The sequence below is a fragment of the Triturus cristatus genome, chromosome 6 (assembly GCF_964204655.1).
Source record: "Triturus cristatus chromosome 6, aTriCri1.1, whole genome shotgun sequence".
NCBI lineage: Eukaryota > Metazoa > Chordata > Amphibia > Caudata > Salamandridae > Triturus > Triturus cristatus.
Window position 1 is genome coordinate 51,598,149 of NC_140589.1, and position 25,775 is coordinate 51,623,923.

The 25,775-nt window shown below is 45.1% G+C and overlaps 1 protein-coding gene and 1 long non-coding RNA gene across 2 annotated transcripts in view; one reads left to right on the forward strand and one right to left on the reverse strand.

Moving 5' to 3' along the window:
* DNAH8 (dynein axonemal heavy chain 8) overlaps positions 1-25,775 on the reverse strand; it is a 13,985,216-nt gene that overhangs the window by 1,195,548 nt on the left and 12,763,893 nt on the right. Inside the window, exon 84 of the mRNA XM_085610239.1 lies at positions 20,885-21,037. Coding sequence (XP_085466365.1) covers positions 20,885-21,037 — 153 coding nt within the window. The remainder of the gene's footprint in view (positions 1-20,884; positions 21,038-25,775) is intronic.
* On the forward strand, positions 2,992-7,471 carry LOC146813757 (uncharacterized). Its single transcript, XR_014962897.1, has 3 exons — positions 2,992-3,057; positions 6,513-6,632; positions 7,338-7,471. It is a non-coding gene; the product is annotated as an uncharacterized LOC146813757 (long non-coding RNA).

A 25,775-nucleotide genomic window follows, 5' to 3' on the forward strand; every position in this document is an offset into this window, starting at 1 on the left:
ACGCAGTTCGGCCAACTCCCGTAACACTGTAAAGACGTGCTGCCCAATATTCTTTCTCCACAACAGTCTGCCGTGAATAGGAGGGCTTGTTTACTTTAATGTATGGCTGGCTGACTGCCTTGTCGTCACATAGCGGCTAGCCGCATCGCCCATGAGAGTGTATGAGGTCATAACTGACACGTTTTCAGGGTGCATATGTGTGATATTTCTAGGTTTACAGTGTGCTGTTGGGTGGCATTGGCCTGCCTCCCGCGTGACGGTTTAAGTGACAATTTCTGCAAGCGATTCAACAAGAAAACGGGTTTAATGCCAACATTTTCAGAGTCTTTTTTTTCGCTTTGCCCGGTAGGCATTATGTAGATGCTATCCATAAAATGATGGCTGGGAAGTCCATCAGTTATTACTGCACGTCATACTATCTGCAGTGGACTACCAGCTGTTCCCTGTACAATGCTAAAAGAAAGGCACAGCGTAGAGTGAAAAGGGCTCATCATACAAACTCTCAGATGTACTTTTTCAGTGTAAGAGTCTGCGTCCAACGGAGATTGCTTTCACTTTGTTTCCCGTCACCCCGTGGCATATTGGAACAAGCGCGCACTGAAGCTTACGAGGAGGGAGTGGGAGGGGGGAGTGGGGGCGGGCACAGTGGTGCGGCCGCAGTTGTAAAAGGCAGGGAGAGGGTGAGATTGAGAAAGGGCAAGATAGGGTTCAAAGGAAACAAGCGTCCAACGGAGATTGCTTTCACTTTGTTTCCCGTCACCCCGTGGCATATTGGAACAAGTGCGCACTGAAGCTGACGAGGAGGGAGTGGGAGGGGGGAGTGGGGGCGGGCACAGTGGTGCGGCCGCAGTTGTAAAAGGCAGGGAGAGGGTGAGATTGAGAAAGGGAAAGATAGGGATCAAAGGAAACAAGGACGAACAGGAAGGAGAAACAAAATAGATAGAAACAACACGAGGCAGCGCTTTAACACCTAGCTAGACAATAACAAGCAAGAAGGGGGTGGCAAATGGTGTGCACTTTGATGTCCTCAATGGCCGCGCGGCTCACTGAGGACATCAAAGCGGCCTTTAAAGTGATCAGGCAGTGCTTTTCAGGCTGCCAAATGGTGCGCGCGCCCGGCGCACATGCACTGTATTTGGAGGCCTGAAAAGCACTGTTTGCACTTCCAGATCCCCCTTTTACAAAAGCTCTCGTGAGTGCAGCGCTAAAGCGCTGGCTCAGGCGAGACCTAATGACAGTTCCCATGGAAGGACCTACATGACAGCTGCTAGAGAGGCGCTGTCACTTCTCTCAGACAGAGAAACTCGCTCTAGACTAAACGACTAGACTACAGCAGTTTTCTAACAACACTGTTGGATTTAACAGTAAATTGTGAACACTGTTTTTGACTTTTCGTATATTCACGCAAGACAATGCTCACCCTCGAATGCTGCCACAACAGATGAAACACTGACCTGGCACAAATTAGTAGGAATATAATCCGATCAGGCAGAGAGTCATCACCAAAGGCAAGAGCCCGATCACACCACTCCAGGCAGCCTCACCCTGGACCTGGACAGGAACTCCGGGCATCTTACACCCGAATGACCACTTATGCGGAGCTCTGACTTGCTGGTTGCGGGGATTGAAGCTGCGGGCTCTGTTCACTTCCTGATTACTTGCAGCTCCCGTCTGCTCTGAGTTTTTAGGGAAAGATCTGGTAAAACTGAACCCCGTTTCTACTCCTTTCCTAAACACTTTCTTCAATGCCGCCTCTTTCATGGAGCTCTGCCTGGCCATAGGTTCTCGTTAGTCAGCAGGGCTATTATAATGCTGACCTTTTCACCAATTCCATGGTCCGGTCATGGTCTTTACCTCGGCCTAAGTGACCCATGTTGTGTCTTGCTTTCCGTGTGTTAGGTGTCCCTCCTCCACCAGGTGTATGATGTTCCATGGAATGTTGCTAAGTTACTTGAAGTGTTGTATGGCTCTTACACCAGCTGAGACCAGAGGCTGAGCAGGGAAGTCCCATGCTCCTGGTGGGCTATCCTATAGATGGATTCCTATAACTTGCAGCTGAACCGGATGTTTCCTGAACCTCTATTAATGTGTGAATAAGGAAGCCAACTGCTGCATTGTAGAGTCCAGGCTGGTTACTACGCTAACGGGATTTCATAACCCTAGCGGCGAGATTAAAGAAATCATGCGTGTGAAAAGAGCACAAAGAAGAAGAAATAAAGAATTGGGTACCCCACCGGTGCCTTCAACATCAGAGTTACCTGGTAAAGCAACACGTTGCCTAAAATAAACAGGACTTCAGCTGTGCTTTGCCTCTAGTGTCTTAGGGCCATATGTATCAAAGGGTTTTACCCATTCTGTGTCTATGGGAAAATGTGTTCATACATATGGCCCTTGATCATCAGAGTTTACAGTGAGAGAAAATAACCCGATTTCTTACACCCGAGTACCCAGTCATTTTACAAGGTGCAAATTACCTACATCCGAGTACCAAGGGCTGAACGCCTTTCTTGGCTGTGCTAGTCCAGTTATTGCTCTGCCCTCAAATCTGCCAGGGGACGTTTGGGCTTCAGCATTCCTGCTGCTGGAGGGAGCTTGTGAAGGAAGGGACAGGAAAGACCGATTATAGGGACACTGGTAGAAAGGAAGCAGTGTTCTTTCTGCTGTGGTCGTGTACATTAAAGTGCATATCTTCAGGAGTCCTTTGGTGAAAATTACAGCCCTGTTGTGAACTACGAAGCAATCAACAGTGTTTGCAAGCTGTGTGCAGTGTTGTGACGTTCACAGCAGAGTAAACATAAGGGCTGTAGAAAGAAAATATCACACGGTGATGTTGCTAGCCAGTAGCTAGTAAAAAGCCGCAAGCAACAAAAGGAGGCGTTTGGAACACAGTCTTTGCCTGGAATCACAAGGGACACCCAGATGTTTGAAGCATAGAAGCGCTGGAACATGAATAGACTAAGAAAACAAGGCTACACGAGCAAAGTGATTTGCTGGAGCAGTTCAACAGTCAATACAGCACAGCGAGGAAGAGAGTCTCACGATTTTATTGGATATTCGGTATCTTTTTTTCATTTATTTAAAACTGGTCTGCATACAGTATGATTCGGAGGTACTGCTTTTGAGACAGGTTTGCTCTTAAAAGACACAAATGTTTTATGTACATGCATCTAAAACGCTCTGTCAAGTAGTGTGTTTGCATTTGATTTACTGAAGCGCTTCACGCGCTCAACATTCCTAGCTCAGCAAGTTTATGGTAAGTAACGACTAGCACGGGCTCACCTCTGTCACAGGAAGAAAGCCTTTTAGTTCCGAGAATGGGGAAGCTTTCTAATGGATAGTAGATATAGAAAATGGACTTCCATGCAGGCAGCTGTCAGAAGGAAAACGGACTTCTGTTTTTCTATCGGAACAGACAATAGAAATCTATATTTGTAAAGGAGAGTTTGTTTTTGTGGCAACAAGTTTTTGAGGATGTGCGGCTTCGTTTGTCAGACAAGGAAATAGAGGAGTTAGGTCCTTATTTATAGGTGGTTTACTTAACAAAAGAAAGTGAAAGTGATCGCGTTGGGGAGATGCAAGCAGAGCATCAAAGGGCTGGGTGAGAAGGGAGGGGGGAATGGAATGAGCAGAGGAGCAGCTGTTTTGAGGATGTGGTTTACTTAAAAAAAGAAAGTGAAAGTGATCGCGTTGGGGAGATGCAAGCAGAGCATCAAAGGGCTGGGTGAGAAGGGAGGGGGGAATGCAATGAGCAGAGGAGCAGCTGTGCACGTGCACGCCATCGTGCACTCAAGCTCTAGGCCACCAAACCATGTGGGTAGCACTTTTGAAAACCCACTTACAAAATATCTCAAAGAGACAGCTTTCGCTGTCTCAGCGAGACCTAAAGAGACAGCTTTCGCTGTCTCAGCGTGACCTAACAAAGAGACAGCTTTCGCTGTCTCAGCGAGACCTAACCAGCATACCCATTCGTGCGGGGGGAAAAACTGGAAAAGAGGGTGTAGGCCCTCTCGGTTATGTAGTAAAGAGGCGCACCAAGTATGCACGTCCTAGATGGAATCCATGACACGGACGCTATGAGCTGTCACCGGCTGGCCACGTGCCGGTAATGGTCATGGAAAAAAGGCTGCCTGGTGTCATTGTGGATTGAAAGATTTACTAAAAGGGCAAAAGAATACAACTAGTCATTACTATGGGAATGTTAATTAAAATGGCGTATAAAAATATAGGAATGCACACCAGAAACACGATGACAACCAGGTCACTAATATATTCGATTGGCATAAATTCATGATATAAACGTGCATTAATTAATTAATTAGTGATAATGAATGCGAAGAAAAATTACTAATATGCACAGCAAGAGCCCGATCACCTCCTTAAATGAATATGAAGAGATTGTACGACAAGTGGTCACCCTTAATAATGGCTGATCCCTTACCCGGTTTTTCCTTACAATGCCTCAATCACCTGACATGCCAGGATGTTATCCTGGCCTTGAAACGGTCACATACGTCTTATTTAAGCCGTGGTGTATATGTGTAAAATATTGTTTTAATTTGTGTGGCTGTAAACATTGTAAATATTGTTGTTTTGTGTTTTACAATATAGGCTATGTCTCCAATGTGTCCTGCCGGTACCACTATCTATATTCAATCAATGATGAGTGGCCCAATCTATTAACAGTGGACCCGGGTGCAGTAACTTTTCTTTCGACTAATATGTAACCAGCACACTAGCCTACTACAACCCATGAATGTCAAACATAATGTAAACAATGTTTTTTAATGTCACGAAGCAAGTCTAGTCTTTATATCTGGAATCATTTTTGTGTTAACAATTGTCTACTTGTAAGAGTTTTTGGTTTGTTACATTGTCTTTATAATTGAAATTGTCTAAATGCATTCATGTTTAGTTTGTTACCACAGGCAGTGAAATCGAATGTATATGTGACCTTTTGTTGAGTTATTTGTCCCTATATGTCTATTGCAATCTCTCTTTTCTACTGTGTGTTTTCCTTCACTTGTCTCATTACTTGAGCGCTTATGATTCAGTTGGAATGTATCATTTAATTGGTATGTTTTTTGGAAATGTTCCTAATTGATTCAGTGATCAGGAGGTGATCGGGTTCTTGATGTATATATTAGTTATTTGTTTTCGCATTTTATTATCACTATATCACAGTATGCACGTTTATATCATGCATTTATGCCAATCGATTGATTCAGTGACCTGGTTGTCATCATGCTTCCGGCGTGAATTCCTATAATGTTTTTGCCATTTTAATTAGCATTCCCATAACTATGAATAGTAGTGATCTTTTGTCCGTTTAGTAAATCTTTCAATCCACAATGACACAGGCAGCCTTTTTTCCATGACCATTACCGGCACGCGGCCAGCGGGTGACCGCTCGCGGCGCCCCTGTCATGGATTCCATCTAGGACGTTCCCGCTTGGTGCGCATCCTTACGACTCAACCGAGAGGGCCCACACCCTCTTTTCTGGTATTCCGGCTTCTATTTGGAGGCACGGCATCGGGGAGATAAGAGGGGCAAGCCCCTAACCCACTATCAGCCTCATGCATCAAGCCAAAATCCAGTCGGTAAAATACCGAATCGCTAATAACACCCGTTAGCGAGTAAATAAAACCTAATCCCAATGCATCAACCCGAATACAAAAATCGCTATTTAAGGAATCCTTAAATAGCGATTCCTTAAATTGCGATTGCATTGAAGGAATCCCAAATTGAGATTCCTTAAATGCAATGCATGAAAGTTAAAAAATTACCGAATTCGCTAATAGGGGGAGCAAATTACCATGAAGATGAACTGCATGGTAATTTGCTAAAAGTTTGAAAAATGCACTTTTGTGCATTTTTCAAAGTTTCATGTTGCGCACACACATGCCCTTAGAGCATGTGTGTGTGCAACATATGTGCACATATCAATTTCAGGGGTGCAATAGGGTGTCATTTTGACACCCTTGCACCCTTGAAATTGCATGAGCAATTTGCGAGAACCTACTGGTACTCGCAATTTGCTTATGCAATCTCCAATTCATTCCTATGGGCCTGGAGGCCCATAGGAATGATTGGGACGGCATTCCTTAATTGCTACTCGCAATTTGCTAGTAGCAATTAAGGAAAGTTAAGGAATCGCTATTTGAATAGCGATTCCTACATGCATAGCCTTTTGCTATTCCTTATTAGCGATTCCTTATTTTTCGCTAATAAGGAATCGCAAATGGCATTGTTGATGCATGTGCCCCTATATTGTTCTATCGTACGCGGCCTACAATATTGAGACATATTTATCCGCACATTTTTTAAGGCATTAACGGTGATGGGTGGTGTGCCCCTTCAGTGAGGAATATTTTCTCCTCAACAAAAGTGAAGATTAAGGCCCCACTTAGCATGGGCTCGCATTCAGGTACGATTTATCTTGTTCTACCATAATAGTGATTTTGTTATGTTTCACAAATGACGTGCTCAGGCTTGATTTTACTTATTTGTCTAGATATTTCTGGCGAGGTGCCCGCAAAATGACACATACTGGATCTTGCCTGTTACCTATTTCGCTGAATAATGGAATAACTTTTGGAAGCACTTTAGGGGGCCCTATTACTCCTCTGCAGGGGTAAGTCGTCTTTTACGCTTTCTTCAACTATATATAGTTTTGTTGCAATAAGATGGTGGTTTCCTAATTAGGATACATGTAATGCTGCAGACCACCTAACAGTTTCTGTGAATAGGACTGAATCCTTATATCTCGGACAACATATGGATTGTCCAGGCTACAACCACGGTCAGTGTCTTCAGATCTGTTCATGTTTGGTGTTTACATTACATAAGTATACCAGAGTGATAGGCTTTAATGATATTTTTCACTAAGTCTAGGTTGTATTTATGTCCTGAGGAGGTAGAAATTACCCTTATCGGGGAAGACGGGTCGAAACGTCGACCATTTCTTCTTTTGGCCTGGAATACAACTCATTGGCTTTTTTTTTTAACATTTAGGATGATGCATTTCTGAATATGTGGTATCGTTCTGAATAGATGCCATCTAGGGAATTAGTTATTGGATTGATACTGTATACATGCCTAACATTGGTTCGGTTAATCAATAATTAACGCCAACCAGTGTTGTGTATATAAAAAATTACGGTATTTTGTTTTATTTTCCTGATTTCTCTCTTATCCTTTCACGTTCACAATGCACATGAGAACTTTGTTTTCACTCTTCTTTTGACAACCGTCTACTGTCAGAATGACTTATTAAATATTGTCCATAAAGATTATATAAACAAAGATTTTTCTTATAAATACTGTTGTCTCACACTAGGCATAGCATACTGGCACGTCGGGCTGGAGTATGGACTGGGGACTAATGCACTTTCCATTCTCAGAAGTTATTCAGTCTGGACTACAGTGTGTGATGTTATTATTGCAGCTCCGCCGGTCCTCCGGGATGTCGGCTGAATGGCCGTGTAAGAGATGCCGGTTTCGCTCTGATGGTCTGTAGGGGCATCCCATTGCAATGGGTACCTGCGACGATCTGATTTGTTCATTTACTATGTCTCAATAAAGGTTTTCACAAAAAAATAAAAAAATAAAAATACTGTTGTCTTTAGTTTTTCTCTCTGTGATATTACTCTGTGTACAGAATAACTTTTTGAATGACGGTTTGGATTGAATTTTCTAGTCCTTTGCGCCTTTTGTGGTCTTGAAAAAGATACGTCAGGACCAATTGTTGTTTTGACTGTATAGAAAATCTGGCCAAGTAAGAAGAGGAAGCGTGAGTTTATTCCAGTGGTATGGGCCGTATATGAAAAGAATCTGCCCCTGAATCTTGAGATGAAAATGAATGGGGTCTGCAAAAGTGCTTTATTTGAGGAACTTAGCTGTCTGGGGGGCTAATAGTGAGTGAAGGAAGGCCGGGCTGGCCTTGTAAAGTGCCTTATGTGTCAGATAGCAAAGTTTGATAACAACCTGCTTTCTGATAGGCAACCAATGCAGTTTTCTTAAGATGGGAGTAGAGGACGACATGCCGTAGTTTGGAGATCAACCGTGCAGCTGTATTCTTCACTACTTACAACTTGGTAAGCAGGTTGTCATTTACTGCTACCAGTAAAGCATTCCCAAGGTCCAGGCGATTGGTTATGAGTGCCTGGATGAGCTTTTCCTGGAAGTGTCCAGGTGCCAACGGAAAGCTTTTTTTAGCAGCCTCATTGTAGCAAAGCAGGTGCAGCATTTGGCATTAACTTGATCTTTCTCGGACAGTGATTGGTCTAACTTCACTTTCAGACGATTTTCCACCACCTGCTTGGATTCAGGGGCTGGACCAAGTTCTGGAGACCACCAGTCCACCAACCATATATCGTTGGCTTTGCCAAATAATATGATCTCTGTCTTCTCGCTGTTTAGTTGGAGACAGTTATTGTTCATGCAAACAGCAATTTCCTTTATGCAGCCCGCAAATTTGTCTTTCACTCTATCTGGATCAAGGCCAAAGGAGATGAGAAGAATAGTGTCATCTGTGTATGAAATGATCTCCACCTCAGACAATCTCACAATTTGAGCTAGCAGTGCTACATGGATATTAAACAGTGTTGGGCTCAGGCATGATCCCTGAGGAACTCCCTTGTTGATTTGCATCAGTCTTGACTTGAAAGGGCCAAGACAGGCATTTTGTGTGCGGATTCAAGGAAGTCCCTGAGCCAATGTTGTGCTCTGCCGCGGAGACATGCCTCATGTAGTCTGCGGATTAAAATGGGATGAGAGAACCTGTCAAAGGCCACAGATAGATCCAGTAGCACTAATATGACCGGCGTTTCTGCGTCTAAGGAGAGTCTGATGTTAGAGGTGACTGCCAACAGTGCAGTCTCTGTACTGTGTTAAGCCCGATTAAGAGGGGTCTAAGGTTTAATGCTCTTCAAGAAATTATACAAGCTGTTTGTCGATATATCTTTTGTGGAAAGTAGGATCTGCTTTCATGGTTACCCCCACTTTGTGCCTGGTGTCAGTATGTTTTTGACCTAGCCTGCTGGGATCCTGCTAGTCAGGACCCCAGAAAATGTGCTTACTTCCCTAGATTGGTTCTGGTAAGAACTTTAGTACCTCCACAATTGGCTACTGGTGTACCCTTACAAGTCCCTACTATATATTACTAATGTCCTCATGGCAGAGGTACACCAAGGGTCTCCCACGGGCTGCAGCATGTATTATGCCACCCATGGAAGTCCACTTAAACTGTGACTAGGCCTGCCATTGCAGCCTGCATGAGTTAGTGGTTGCACCTCTCACAACAGATATAAGTTTCCTTATATCTTAGGTCACTGCACTTAACACCTACAAGTCACCTTTATGGCAAGGTCTTCAGTCCTGTGATCAGGGTGCTTGGTTACAAGTGTGGGGGTGCCCTTGCATGAGGTGGACACACCTACAAACCTCGGAGTCAATTCTCCAGGCTTTGTAAGTGTGGTCAGTCATTTTAAACTATATAGTGGACATCAATCATTACAAGATGTCTAACTATATAATGGCTGTACTGAAACTGGTCATGTTTGGTGTCAAACATGTCGGAATCCTACCTCAACACTGATTCTAGCGTTGGAAGCATGATCCTATGTACTGAGGGCCCTCTTAGGGGACCCCACTGCACTTCAGGGTTTGCAATCAAGCTAGTGCTGCTGTCGACCACAAACATGATTTTGCCTTCCTGCTGCTGTGCCAGGCTCGAGCAAGGGAAGGTAGAACAATAGGTTTCCTGTCGTAGGGAGGGGTGACCACCTTCCAAACAGGACTTAGTGTACTTGGCTGTGGTAGCGGCACTTGCCAGTGCCACCAGACTGGTCTGAAGGGCACAGATGGTACCCTCCTTGCATACTCCAGACTCAACCCTGCAACTACATCGCTCTTCAATCGTCTGGACACTTGGATTTTGTTGGACTCTCTTTGACTGGAACTGAGACTGCATCAAGGAAGACTCCTGCTGCTCCTTGTCTCGCTGTTCTTCAAGTCTTCTGCGTCCTCTGTGCCTGTGCTTCATACAGGTTCTCCAGAACCCCTGTGGACATTAAGGACACTCGAAGAAATCTCCCTTGGGGTGAAGGAATCACTCCCCTGCATCTGCAAGCACCGCAACAAAGCTGACCAGTCTGCTGCACCTGTCGTCCTACGGACTTCCTGAGGCCCAGCAACACAAGTGGTGGTTTTGCAGCTCCCTAGAGGCCTGACCTGTCTTCTCAGTAATTTTGAGGATGGTATCCCTCCCGCTGGAACCAAATCCCTGTGCACAGCGTCGACTTGCCATTGCCATGGTTTGTTGGCTCTGCACTTGAGAGCTCTTTGGGCTACAAGAAGCTCCAGCCTCCAGCACCTCAATTCCTGAAGAATAGAGGAGTCCTTGCATCTCCTGCATCATTGGCCTCCAACTTTGGTGAGCTGCTTGAGGTCCTCTTGCGACTCCTGTGACTCCGGCCTGTGGATACTCTTGAGGGTCTTATCTTGCTTCAGTGGGATTCCCTGCTTGTTTGGGGCCTGCTGTGACTCTCCTGCCTTTGGTGAGTCCTTGGGACCTTGCTGGTCCCAACATTTGCTCCTTTTTGTTCTCCACGCCAGTTGCAGCTACCGAGACTTGTTGGTACTCCCGCCGGACACTGACCACCTAGTCACTGAGATCTGACATCTGACATGGGACAGCTCGTGCAAGGCTCCTGGTCTTCCTCAGCATCACCTGGTCCTAACAGCTGCAGCAACAAGGTCACAGTCATCTCCTCTGAACCCCTCAACATCGGTGGGCATTGTGCTTCCGTGCTTCCTGGTCACCTTTGAGAGGCATAGACTCTGTCCCCTCTGCTTGCAGTTTCTTCACTTCAACAATCCACCCTTGGATTCCTCCGGACTCCTTCACAGTCTTCTCCTTAGGCATCTTCTTTGAAGTCTCCCGTTGTCGTCTATGTCAGGTCCCGATGTCATTTCACCCCTATGCACCTGGCTTTCCTGGTGCAGGGAATCTGGCTCCTGGGGCATCCACGGCTGGGGAGGTATCCAACCTTCTGTCGTCCGAAGGGTTTCTTCAGAGTCCTCCGGGAAAGGTCCTTCTTCTTTAAAACTGCAACCATAACTTCTCCATTGACTTCCATTGGGCACGTGGCTGTGTTTCCATTCTGCACACAGCCTACGTGGGGTTCCTGGGTCCTTACCTAGGGTGTTTCCTCATATCCCCAGCTCCTTTGAGTCTTCTGGTCCAAGTTACGTTCTCCTTTACAGTTCGCATTCCACTTTTTTAATATATGGTTTGGACTCCCCCTAGAAACCACTGTATTTTTTGCTACTTACCAGATTGTTTTCAAAGTATTCTTGTGTGTGCTATTGTTATCTCCGGGTAGGAGAATCGCCAGTGATTGTGTTGTGAATAAATAGACTTATTTTTACATAAACACTGTGTGGTTCTTTTTCATTTACTTTACAATGTTGATTAAAGTTGGTAAAACAAGCTGCTTTACACTCATTCAAGAAAAGCCTGAATGTTGCTCTCCACAGCTACCACTTTGTGAGCTTTCTATGGTTATCAAAGACCACTAAAATCACCATATGGGTTACCTGGATTAGTGCATGGTTCATCATTTGAATAAGTGTCCACCATACACTAAGACAGCCTCCTACAGCTTTCTAGAGTAACAGCGAGATTGGTCTGGTCCGAGAGAACATCGGGGTTTGCTGAGGGTTTTTTAAGAAGCGGAGATACTTGGGCACACTTCCAGTCCTTAGGCACTTTGGCAGTGGCTAATGAGAGATTAAACATTTCCTTGACTGCTGTTATCCTAGGAGGACACGTTTGCTGAGCAGAACCAGATTTAGCGTGGGCGAGCATTTCCTGCACTTGATCCACAGAGCAAATTTCAAAATTGCTGAAGCCAGCTATGGCATTTGGGTGAGGATGACTTAAATCGGGTTCCATTTCAGGTCGTTCCAGACTGGCTTAAAAGTTCTTGTAAATTGTCTTAATCTTAGCTTCAAAGAAGTCAGCTAGGTTGTCACAAAGTTCTTGAGAAGCCACAATGGTGGAAGCGCAGGCACATGGTTTCATAAAGCTGTTTAATGCTTTGTATAACTCTTTTGCGGAATTGCCCCCATTGACAATTGTAGAGGTGAAGTGCACTTTCCGTGCTTCCTTGATCATGTTATGATAATGACCTAGCCTAGTCACATATTTGACTTTGTCCGCAAACATTTTTGTAAGAGGCCATCTTCGTTTATTGCTGTAAAATTTAAGTCTCTAATGAGCCCAAAAAGTCAAATATAGACGTGTCTCCTTTCACCTCCACCCAAATATTAAAATCAACTAATAAAAAGAAAACTATGTGTGATAAGATCAGTGTAGACATAAAATCTGCCTATGATTGTCCAAATGCAGAAGAAGCGCCAGGAGGGCGATAACAAGGATTCCGGGAAATGGATCTAGCTGGTGAACGATTCAGCGTGAAACCCAATAGTTCAGCCTCATGAAATGTATTCAGTTGCACCAATTTCAAATGCCATCTATATCTAAATATAATGGCTACCCCACTGCCTCTTAGGCCATTGCGAGGAAAATGGATAACTTTATAACCATCAGGGCACATAATGCCAAAGTTATAGGGTCTTGGATATTATATGTATCAGTGCCCTCGCAGTTCTGGGTGGACTCCAAACAGGAATTACATAGTCTGGTAGGAGGTGTTAAGGTGTGGAAAAAAAAATTAGACTGTAATGCGTGCAGTGTGTAATCATATGTTGGAGAATAAAGACGTCTGTTGCAGAGCTCCTTGTGTGGCGTATTTCATTTGCATGCTCCTAGGCTGTGGAGGACTCCACAACTGGCAACGAGTAGGGGATAAGTGCCCCAAAGAAACAAGGCTGCTCTCCCTGACAGTTTGCAAAAGGTACAGTAAACTGCTCATGAGTGCCAAGTGCACCCGAATCAATGCAAAACGGTCTGCGAGTCACATATCTGGAGTCAAAGTCCGCTCCTGCCCATACATAGCTATCAAAGAAGTTGAAGGCCTTGCTGAGGAGCACGGTCGAAAAGCCCGCCAGAAACCGCTCGTCAAGTTGAAGGAAGAGATACTGCACTGTGCCATAACACAGAGCTAACATCCATATGAAGAAAATGCTTAAGGCAGTGACAACCAGGTACAAACAGAGTAGCTTACTTACCAGCACAAGCGATTGATTTGCCACACAACCTCGAATCAGGTGCGGCAACCCAAAGTCAATCACATGGCTTGTGCTTACAAAAGTTGCTGATGCTGTGAAAGCTGTCTGAACAGCATGTGCCCTCAATGGCAGCAGAAGAGAGCATGGAATACAATGCAGCTGTGTTCTTGAAACTACCACCGCTTTTCGACAAGTCCAAGAAACTGAAAATTGGTGCCATGCGAGTTGTGTGGATTGAGACATTCGATGACTTAATAGATGCTCTAGAAGAAAAAAATGATGAGAAAATCATTAAATATTTTGAAAACCTTGCTGACGATAAAGTGAAAGAAGTGATAAAGAGCATCTCACACACTGATGCAAAGCCTATCATAAGATAAAAGAGACGTTGGAAGCCAAGTTCAATCTGTGCCAAATGTTGACTATGAGAGGTACATCATCAACCGAGCACGACAACAGAGTGGTGAAACGATAGATGAGTTTCTTGAGAGACTTGATGCACTTATGAAACACTGCAAGTTCCGCGACTTTAGCGATGAAGAAGCCATGCGCCTCAGAGTCATTGATGGGTGTCTTTCAGGCTCCTTCAGGGGACACATGTTGAGAGAGCCACCCAATTTAGGGAAAATAGTAATGGCTGCAAGGACAGAAGAACAAGCAGAGCAACATGCCGCTGATATGGAAGCAGGAACAGTGAGTAATGTTTCATTGTTGTTCATGAAAAGCAAGCAGAAGCACACAGGTCGACGTCTTCGAAAAAGAAAAGACTGTGCTTCTGATGTTGATTTTTATTTCCTCGTGCAAGTAAATGTCCAGCCATTGGACAAATATGCATAGGCTGTGGGAAAGAAAAACACTTAATAATGGTCTGCAAAGTGAAAGAGAAACCATGTGCGTCATAGGGAGAAGAGAAAATAGAAGCTAGAAGGTTCCCGAAGCATTCTCGCCACGCCCACAAGGACAATATGCAACATCAGTTGCTGCGAGGAGAAACCAGGCACATTCGTTTATCATCAATTTCATCATATAAAGGCTCTTCCACGTCATCATCAAGCGCTGATTAAGAAGACGGATGTGCACTGATGATGTTTACTAAGAAACAAGCTGCTTGTGAAGAAGATAAAAGTTAGAGAAGAATTGCCAAACGAAGCGACAAAACTCATTTGGATAGTGTCCGAGAATTTACACTAAAGGTAAACAGTTGCCCCATACCCTTCATTATAGACAGTGGAGTGTCGCGATTAATATCAAACCAGTAGAGAAGTTTAACAGCTTATCTCCTGTGCCGCGCCTTTCTCTGTCAAACACAAATGTGCTCCTTCTAAACTGCTACAGTGTCAAGGGTCATTTACAGCAACCATGAGACACAAAACAATGTTGGTGCAAGCGCCGATTCATGTTCTTCAAGGAATTTCATCGATTGCATGCCTACTTATCTTTGCCATTGCTGTGGACATAGGACTGATATCTCTCAACTATAGCATCCACGTTCAGTCTGAAATTGTGAGTCAGCTCCTGTTGATATTTCATAGCCTAGGTGGACTCAAGATAATGAAGGATCAACTTGAGATTAATGAAGACATTCGCACTGTTACCCAACAGTACCGCAGAGTTGCTTTCCACTTGAAAGCAGCCGCTTAGAAAGAACTAGAATCACTGATAATACATGACATCATTCAAAGACCCGCCAGTCCTACAGTGTGGGTTTCACCCATAGTCGTGGTGCACTAAAGGACAGTGGAAGTGCAGTGCGCATTTTGCGTTGATATGCGCCAAGCCAACAAAGCAATTGAGAGAGGAAGACATGCTGGTCCTCACATAGTGGACATGATCATGCAGGTGAATGTAGCCAAAGGCTTCTTCAGTCCTGACATGAATAAAGGATAACATCCGCTCGAGCTGGAAGAAAACTGTACATATATTACTATTTTTTACTACTGTTGGTTTGTTCAGATATAAAAGACTGATATGCTGCACAGATATTTTAGAATGTTATTCGCTGAATAATCCAAACTGTTACAGTGATGACATGCTGGTATTTAGGATAACAAAAAAGGAGCATGACAAGGCTCTTACACAAGTGTGCCAATTGCTTTTTGATGCAGGTCTTACTCTGAATGCAGCAAAGAGCGAGTTTCACAAAACCAAACTTAAATTCCTTGGGCACATATTCACTGATGGCAGAATGACTCCTCACCTCGATAAAGTGTAAGTATTGTCATCTATTTGCCCCCCACAAGAAATAACCATGCTGAGATCCTTCTTAGCCATGGCCAGTAATTGCTCAAGATACATTTGTGACTTTGCTACAGTAACTGTCCCATTGAGAGACTTAACAAAGAGAAATGTTCTATTCCAGTGGTCTCCTTACTGTGACCAAAGTTTCAAAGGAATAAACAAAATGTGTTTGACCCCAAGGTACAATGTACTGAGATTACAGTAGGTGCGAGCCCAGTGGGGCTGGGAGCAATCCTTTCTCAACTCAATGGCCATCTGAATGCCCAGAGACACATTGTGACCTATGCCAGAAGAAGCCTTTCTGAAACAGAATATGCCTACTCACAGCCGGAGAAGGAGAGTCTGACTGTACTGTGTGCCTGTGAACATTTCCATGTGTTTCTGTATCAGAAATGTTTCACTATTATCACAGACCACCAGGCATTGCTCACCATCTTTGGAAACCCAAAAGCTAAAATGCCCTCTCGCATCAAAAGGTGGGGGTTTGCGACTGCAAGAATACAACTATGCAATTGAACATAAGTCGAGCAAAGACCAAAACCCCGCAGATTACTTTTCACGAGTACCACTATCTCGCCACAGTTCGACATCCAAAGAACTTCATTGTGAGGTCCAGCACGACAGCAGCTTTATCCATTGAACAGATCATTGCTGCAACCAACGCAGATAGAAACATGATCATCCTCAAGGACCTCATTACAATGCACTCTTAGAAACAAAATATTCGACCCATTGCTTACGATGTTGAATTTCAAAAATTCATAAATTTACAGGTTGAGCTAACGGTCACTCGAGAGGATAGCATCTTGAGAGGCTCAAGACAAGTTGTGCCTGAGAGCCTGGGACAGCAAGTCATTGAGCTAGACCACGAAGGATATAGTGGTATTGTAGCCACCAAAAGAGCCCTAAGAGACTGACTATGGTTTCCTAGTTTAGATGAATGGGTTGAGAAAGAGCTCAAGGCGTGCCATCTTTGTAACTGTTCAATCCCCAAGGTGACACAGCAATCACTAAAAATGTCTGACCTTCCTGCGCATGCCTGGGAGAGAGTTGCAGTTGACTTCTTAGGGACTTTAAGTAGTGGACATCATCTCATGGTAGTCATTAATGAGTATTCAAGTTTTCCTTTGGTGGAAGACTTATCATCAACAACACATGACAAAGTCATCAAGCAGCTTAATGAAATTTTTGCAGCATGGGGCATCCTTGATATTCTCAAATCGGACAATGGCAGCCTTTCAATAGCAAAACAATTCAAGAAGTTTCTCGTTCAACTCAATATCAAGCATCAAAAGAGTACAACTCTGTGGCCCCAAGCCAAAGGTGTTGTTGAATGATTCATGGGCATGCTCAAGAGGGTGATTCAGGAAACCTCAAAGGAGGAAATTGATCTCAAACAAGCCATGTGTCAAGCCTTTCGTGCCTATAGTCCTGCACCCTTGCTATTTGGGAGAGCCATCAGAACCAAACTACCACAAAGGAAATCAGACCAATCGATGAATGCTGATAAGGTTCGTGTCACAAACACTTCTTGAAAGTACAAGATGAAAACATATGTTGATCAATGCTGATACGCCCAGGAAACCATCTTCAATAAAGGGAACTAGGTACTGTTCAAACAGAAGAGAAAGCGGAAAATGGACACTCAATTTGCTGCTGACCCTTTGAGAGTTGTGACGTGCAATGGGCACATGAGATCACAAGCGTGGTGACCCCATCTGAGTTTTTACATCAAACATTTGAGCCTATGTCATCAATGCCTGATCAGGGTGCTTCTCAATTACCTCACACCATCCCATCTGGGAGCACCTGCGCGACTCATTGAGGAACTGAGATGTTAATGCTGTCTGTACTTTTTATTTAACAAATGGGGAGATGTAATGTCTGGGATATTAAATGCACCAGGACCCTCGCAGTTCTGGGGGCACTCCAAACCGGAACTACGTAGTCTGATGGAAGGTGTTACGGTGTGGTTATAAACGATATGCTGTAATGCTTGCAGTGTGTGATTGTATGTTGGAGAATAAAGAAGTCCCAACAACCACAAGAAAAACTCCTGGTTCACCCCCGACCTCAAGGACTCCAAAAAAGAATGCCGCACCCTCGAAAAGACTTGGCGCCTCAACCAGACCGAGGAGAACATGTCTGCTCTCAAGAACGCCACCCGCCAACACCACCAACGCCTCCGCGCCGCACGAAAATCAGCCTTCCAGAACAGACTAGACAACAACGCCCACAACAGCAAGGAACTATTTGGCATCGTCAAAGAACTCTCCAACCCCGACGCAGAAAACAACTCCATCCCTCCCTCACAGGACCTCTGCGACTCCCTCGCAGCCTTCTTCCACCACAAGATCACCGACATCTACAACAGCTTCACCACAACCAACACAAACCCACCACTGGAACCCGCCACCGACAACACCACCATCCTCACCTGGAACCCAACCACCACCGAGGAAACCACCCGCATCATGAACTCCATCCACTCAGGATCACCATCCGACCCCTGCCTGCACCACATCTTCAACAAAGCCGACAACATCATCGCACCCCACCTCCGAGACATCATCAACGCGTCTTTCACCACCGCCACCTTCCCGGAGAAATGGAAACACGCCGAACTCAACGCCCTCCTAAAGAAACCAACAGCAGACCCCACCGGACTCAAAAACTTCCGGCCCATCTCGCTCCTACCGTTCCCCGCCAAAGTGATTGAGAAAATCGTCAACGCTCAACTCACCACCGCCCTGGAAATCAACGACTCACTCGACCCCTCACAGTTCGGCTTCAGAGCTAACCACAGCACCGAGACCGCCCTCATCGCAGCCACGGACGACATCAGATCCCTAACCGACAAAGGAGAAACCGTGGCCCTCATACTCCTGGACCTCTCTGCAGCCTTTGACACGGTATGCCACCATACCCTGATACGTCGCCTCAGCAACGCCGGCATCAGAGGCAAGGCCCTGGAATGGATCATCTCCTTCCTCTCCGGAAGAACCCAGAGAGTCCGCCTCCCCCCCTTCAGATCCACAGCCACAGAGATCATCTGCGGCATCCCCCAAGGATCCTCCCTCAGCCCCACCCTCTTCAACATCTACATGACCCCCCTGGCGAACATCGCACGAAAACACGGACTCGACCTCATATCCTACGCCGACGACACCCAGCTCATCTTATCCCTCACCAACAACCCCACCTCAGCTAGAACCAGACTACACGAAGGCATGAAGGAAGTAGCGAACTGGATGACAGACAGCCGGCTTAAACTGAACACAGAGAAGACGGAGGTCCTCATACTCGGCCCTACACCCTCCACCTGGGACGACTCCTGGTGGCCTCCCGCCCTGGGCAGCACTCCCCAACCCACCAACCACGCACGCAACCTCGGCTTCATCCTGGACTCATCCCTCTCCATGACCAGACAGGTCAACTCGGTGACCTCGGCATGCTTCAACACCCTCCGCATGCTCCGCAAGATCTTCCGCTGGATCCCCACCGACACCAGGAAGACCGTCACCCACGCCCTCGTCACCAGTCGCTTGGACTATGGGAACACTCTGTACGCCGGCATCACCATCAAGCTGCAGAGGAAACTGCAACGAATCCAGAAGGCTGCCGCACGACTCATCCTGAACATACCCCGCCACCACCACATCTCCGGACACCTGAAGAACTTCACTGGCTCCCAGTCAACAATAGGATCACCTTCAGACTCCTCACCCACGCACACAAAGCCCTGCACAACCTCGGACCAAAACTCATCAACCACCGCGTCTCCTTCTACACTCCTCCGCGCACCCTACGCTCGACCGGACAAGCCCTGGCAGCCGTACCCCGCATCCGCAAAGCCACCGCCGGAGGAAGATCTTTCTCTTTTCTGGCAGCGAAGACCTGGAACTCCCTTCCCAGCCACCTTCGCGCCATACAGGACCACCTCTCCTTCAGAAGGCAGCTCAAGACCTGGCTCTACGAGCACTGACCCCCCCCTCTCCCCCCCCCAGCGCCTTGAGACCCTTACGGGTGAGTAGCGCGCTTTATAAATGTAACTGATTGATTGATTGATTGATTGCAGAGGTTTATGTGTGGCATATTTCATTTGCATGCTCAGGCTGGGAAGGACGCTATATAAGTCATAATTTGACTCCTGCATAGCCCACCATTATGTAATAAATAACACAACTACAATTTCTGCCCAAAAGAGAAGATTAACTTTACGTTTTTTTTTGCTAGCAAGCACAATAAGACTGCATACAAACGGATCCCCCGACAGTACTAAAGGTGAACAACTCTCACTTCCTGGTCTCTAGATCCCCTCTTTCAGTGTTTCCACAGATCTGTCTCTAAGGAAATCTCTCCAAATTTGCTTTAGATAACCGCTCGTATAGGTAATAATAATTACCTTCTGCGGCGACTTAAAACATACTTTCCCATCTGTCCAAAAGGCAGCATGGCTGGTGCTTAGAGTAGTGAAATACCTAGCAGAGATTTCTGATAAAATATTACACATCATTGTAAAAAAATAGATCAGTACTCTGTTATCCATAAAATGATTCATAACGCCATGTACTGGTGTCTAGCACTAGGTTCAGAACATGTGACTATTAATTCAAACATTCAGGGGCATATTTACAAGCTCCTATCGCCACAGGAACATCACTTTTAAAGATGTTCCTGTGGCGATATGGGCTTCGCCTTCTTTATAAGGCAGTGTTAAGCCACTTAACGTGACTTAACGCTGCTTTGTAAATAAGGCACCCTTTCACGCTATACTTAGCGTGAAAGGGGTGGGCGATGGGTATTGCGGTCGGGGTTCCACTTCAACACCCATTGATTTTGACACTGCCCCTATTTACAAGGGTGGCATAACCATGAGGCAGCGCCAAAATTAAGACCAAAAAAAACCTGGTCGGAACATGACGAAATGAGGAGAATGCTTTATTGCTTCTTTGCTGTTTCTATTTGTGCTGCATTGAGCAGCACACATAGAAACAGAAAACCGCTATGCATTATTGTTTATGTGCAGGAAGGTGTCCCTTCCAATAAACAATCATTTTTAAAATGATGACTTGTAACTTCTATGTGTACTGCACATAGCAGCACACACAGAAATTACAAATCACCATTTAAAAGATTGTTTATGTGCAAGAAGGGACACATTCCTGCACATACACAATCATTCCCACCAACGCAGGCACCCTTGCACTATGGTGGAAGGGTGCCTGCGTTGGTGCTAGGCAGGTGAAATTTGCGCCAGTGCGGGGAGAAATGCAGGACTGCACCGCATTGTTGTGAGTACGGTGCAGCCCTGTGTTTCAAAAGTGGGCGTGGCTAACGCCGCGCTCCGTCACTTCTTTGTAAATATGCCCCTCAGTTTCAAAACTGCCTAATTGACACAAGGAGGGATTCTAAGAATAGGAACATGTTACCAAAAAGATCTAAACAAACCTGTAATAAGGTAATTGGGAACTTGTTGTGTGCTTCAGTTGTCAACCAAACTCTGAAACTCTCATGTGGATTGTCAGCAGTAATGACAGTTTCCAGTAATTCATCCAAGAAATCTAATCCAAGATGACAATTTTGAAGCAACACCCAGCCTCCCTGAATTAGGAAAGAAATGCAGCAATAATTATTTTTAACAGTGTCCACAGTGTGAAAATATTATAACTATCCAGTATGCAGAACATTCTTAATATTATCTCATTAATACAATTTCCATGCCCTATCACTGAAATCTGATACCATCAAATGTGTTTTAATCATAAGTATGCCTGGGCAGTGAAATTCGCTCTGTTTGTGGAGTTTGAGTGATACATAGGAGTCACTACATCAAATGTGTTCAGACAAAGGGGCTACTTAACTTAATACTTGTTAAAGACATCTTACACTATTAAGCCCCCCAAAATGTTGCTCCTGCATTCCAGTGAGCATTGATGGAATTCAGCATTATTTATAAGAACCTACATATTGGTGAACCTATGAATCAATCCTATTGCTATTCATCTCTGGGTTCTCATGGGTAAGATTGAACTTTTAAGGGTGTCAATGAGACCGCACATTTGAACTTTTATCAGCAGTTATATTGCCACTGGCTCCATCTGTCAATGAAAATTATAAGACGTATCATATGGATGATCTTCCCTGCTTCTTGAATTTTAGTGCAATTTGTTTCCCATTTCCCCAATTTGTGTCTTCCTATGATAGAGGTATAACGTGAAGTTGGGACGATAGGTTGGTGGGTAAAATTTTCATCACTAATATCTGTGAGTATGCTGAAAATCACTTTAAATTAATAGTTAGCCAAATCAGCCGTTAACTATACTATGCTATATAAATTAAACATTTATGGCTAAGCCTATGGCATTTTTATAGTGATCAAACTCCTCGGAGGCAACCAAGGCCCTTATTAAGAGTTTGGTAGACAGGGTACTTTGTTGTACATACAAAAGACTACCCTGTCCACCAAATTCTGGGTCTGGCTGGGTCATTTTAGAGATGGGCGGACTGTAAGCTTTCGGTTGACTGAGCCAACAGAAAACCTCCTGTGACATCCAACGGAGTAGGCACCATCAGCATTACACTATCCGTTCTAATTAGGGAGTACATGTGATGTCCTTTTTTTCTGTCAGAAACCTCCAAGATCAATCTTGAGGTGACAGACAAAACAAATAATGAAAACAACACCAGGGGAGAAGATCCCCAAGGCATGGGGACAGTTCGTTTTTTGTTTCTCAGAAACAAACTCCTACTTTGGGGGGTTGTTTTTGAAAAACAAATATTTTTTAAAGTTTGGTGGAAGGTTGTCAAAAACTAAAGGCAGTAGACCACCAAATAGTGTGTACTTTGAACGGAACTACTATGATGGTAGTTTCTTTCAATTCACAGTGATGGCTATTGGGCCTATTGTCATCTCTAAATGTGGCGGATGGTAGTCTGTCACCCTGACAGTCCCTCAATCTCTAAATCGGCTCCAAAGTGCTTTTGATGTTCAGTATTCTAGATTTTTAGATGCATGAATGAATTGTATATCAGATCATATGAGAAAAGATATCACAATAGAAAATAAATGTATTGCAAGAAAATGATAATGCTTATGTATATTGATCATTTTCTTTTAAGCAATACCACCCACTAGTTCTGTGGAAAACAATCAAAAAAGTTAGCAAAACTAATAGAGGAGAACACCACATTCTAGATTATGTATGAAACTAAAACGATTTGCTGATGCTCTAACTAAACATCGAAGGGTATTCCACATCTGAGACTAAATACAGAATACAGACACACAGAATCAAAGGCTACCTATCCTAGCTTGGTGAAAATAAGACAACAATACCCATTTGTGTGAAGGCAGTAAGTTAGACACACCCTCAATAAAGAAATCCGACACCAATTTATTAAAATGACAAATACTTTTATATGAATTTAAATACCAAGATCATCGGAATCAGGTAAGTACTTTTGGGTTATTAATTTTTACAGTTTTTAAAAATGGAATGCAATTTCTGAAGAGGTAATGTTATCCTACAGAGGATAGCAAATACAAAGAGATGATGGACGGAGCACAGAAAATTTTCAGATACTCACCCCCAGTCACTATTAGATCTGGGTTAAATCCATCCTCATTCTTTAGCTCACTTTGCCATCCCAGTTCAGACCCAGCCATATGCAAATCAGTCTTGACCCTGATTCTCATGGGAACAGTCCAGCCCGAACTGCCAAACCAGGTCTTCCCTGGAATGGAAACAAGCATCCTGAAACTGGTTTCTGGTTAACATCCCTCATCAGCCAGGCTAGCTTGAAAAAGTGACAAAGTGAGCAAGGAACCCACACCTGGGCATATCCTGCCAACTTAGGGCGAACATAGCAAACCCTAGGAGATGATGGATGAAGCGCTAACACTTTTCAGACACTCAGCCCTAGCCACTATTAGATATGGGTAAAATTCTTCATCGTTCTTTAGCTAACTTTGTCACTCCAGTTAAGACCCAGCCATATGCAAACCAGTCTTGACCCTGTTTCTCATAGGAACAGTTCAGCCTGAACTGCCAAGCCAGGTCTTCCCTGAACCGGAAACAAGCATGGATACTCCCTATGTTATGGTCTCCTGAGAAGTTCCTCTCCTGTAGGAGCTTGGATCCTCTCAAAAGTAGGGGGTGTCTACCTGTCAGCTGTTTGAGCCAAGAGAGGGGCTTGTGGGCTGTCTGATTAGTGAAGTGAAGTCCTAACAGGGTTGGTCTCAACTTTCTCAGAGCACTGGCCACAACAGAGGCCTTTCTCTCTATGACTGACCTGTACTTATCCCTGGGGGGGCAACCTTTGGTTGCATACAGCTTTTGGTTGAACCTGTTTGGCAAGCACAATGTAGGGGCAGTGAAGGTTTGGGACAGCCCCCATGTTTTACTTTGCCTAGTAGAGTCCCTTTGAGGGATGTAACTTGCTAAGTGTAATTGGGATCCCTCAGATTGCTGAGGATTATTCACCTGACTAGTACTACTAGGCTGGGGGTCCCTCATCTGTGGATTAGGGGATTCCTCTTGGCAGTGGGCCCTGTAGGGCCCCCTGACATCCCTGGCCTCTGCAGCACTAGGATGACTGAGGCCTGGCAGAGAGGGGCAGGATACCTGCTCCAGACTGGGTAACTCCATGGAAGGTTCCTCTGCCCCCAGTGGCTCTGCCAGTACAGGCCTGTCCTCCTCTGGGGCAATTTCTTCAGAAAGGGTAGAATCAGTTCCCTGAGGAGGCTGACCCTCACCTAAAGTTTGGAGGGAGAAAGACGTTTCTTTCTCCCTTGTGCTCTCTGTTGGAATAGGGTGGGCCATTCAATCAGACTCCACTGCTCCTGGAATCCCCTGGGGTTGGACTGGGGCCCTAAGGGTCACACCAACTTGCTGAGGGAGGCCTGACTTTGCTAGATGGGACTTCAGTTCTACTTCAGCACAGGCCCAAGAGGCAATCTATAGGTAGATTTGGGGATACTGAAACCCTTTTAGGGCTAGTGACCCCTCCCCAGCTGAGATTGACTATATCCATAAGATGATCTGTCCTAACACCATCAGTGTCGGTCACCTGATACATGTACCCAGGTAACAGCTGAAGTGGGGACACCAGTTTTCCTGTCAGCATGGTGACAATAGCCTCTGTGTCTCTGCAGGCTACAGCTTTCTGACCATTAATCAGAGACTCCTGTCTGCCCTTGGCAAGGATATTGGGGCGTACAGTAAAAGTGGCAAAACCCATGCCACCATCACAGAGTAAGGTGGCCTGTGTAGGGGATCTTGCTAGGCCAGTATCCACCTCAGTACCCCATGAGAGCCCAACTAAAATCCTGAGTGCACTACTACCACCTGGGCGACTACTACTTGGGAACCTAGTGGGTGTTGTAGCAGTAGTAGTGATATTCTTACTGCTGGCCTTGGGGCAATTGGGTCCCATTTCTTGTGGCCTTTCTCCTTGCAGACATAGCAATAAGGTTTCTTCCCAGGGGAAGAAGGAGTTTGGGACCAACCCCTAGATGAAGACTTTTGGGGACCTTCAGAGGACTTCTCTTTAGACTTATCCCCACCTTTTTCTTGAGCTTTGGAAGAAACTTTCTTCTGCTCACCACCACCACCATCTTGATTTTTCTGCTTAACCCTGGTGAAGAACCATTTGTCTGCCTTCTTTCCCAATTCTTGGGAAGAGGTCAGATCAGAGTCCATTATGTACTGGTGCAAAAATTGGTTCTGACCGTTATTAAGGATGTGCTCCATCATTATCATATTGTACAATCCTTCATAATGCTGTACCTTGCTTCCATGAAGCCAGCCTTCCAGAGCCTTAATAGCACTATCAATGAAATCTGCCCAGTCATGGGTGTGTGCCTTCTGTCTCTGAACCTAATCCTGTAATGCTCAGTGGTTAGTCCACACTCATCTAAGAGGGCACTCTTCGGGACTGAATAATTGTTAGCATACTCTTCTCTAACAGTGAAGAGCTTATCTCTACCTTTGTTAGCAAAGGAGAGTCAAAGGATAGTTGCCCACTGCCCTTGATGGACCTTCTGAACTTGCTTTGTTCGCCCTAAGTTGGCAGGGTATGCCCAGACGTGGGTCTCTTGCTCACTTTGCCAATGGATTCAAGCTAGCCTGGCTGACGAGGGTTATGAACCCGAAACCGGTCCCAGGATGCTTGTTTCCGGTCCAGGGAAGACATGGCTTGGCAGTTCGGGCTGGGCTGTTCCCATGAGGCACAGGGTCAGACTGATTTGCATATGGCCATGTCTGAACTGGGGTGGCGGAGTGAGCTAAAGAATGATGATGGATTAAACCCAGATCAGTTGACTGGGGGTGAGTGCTTG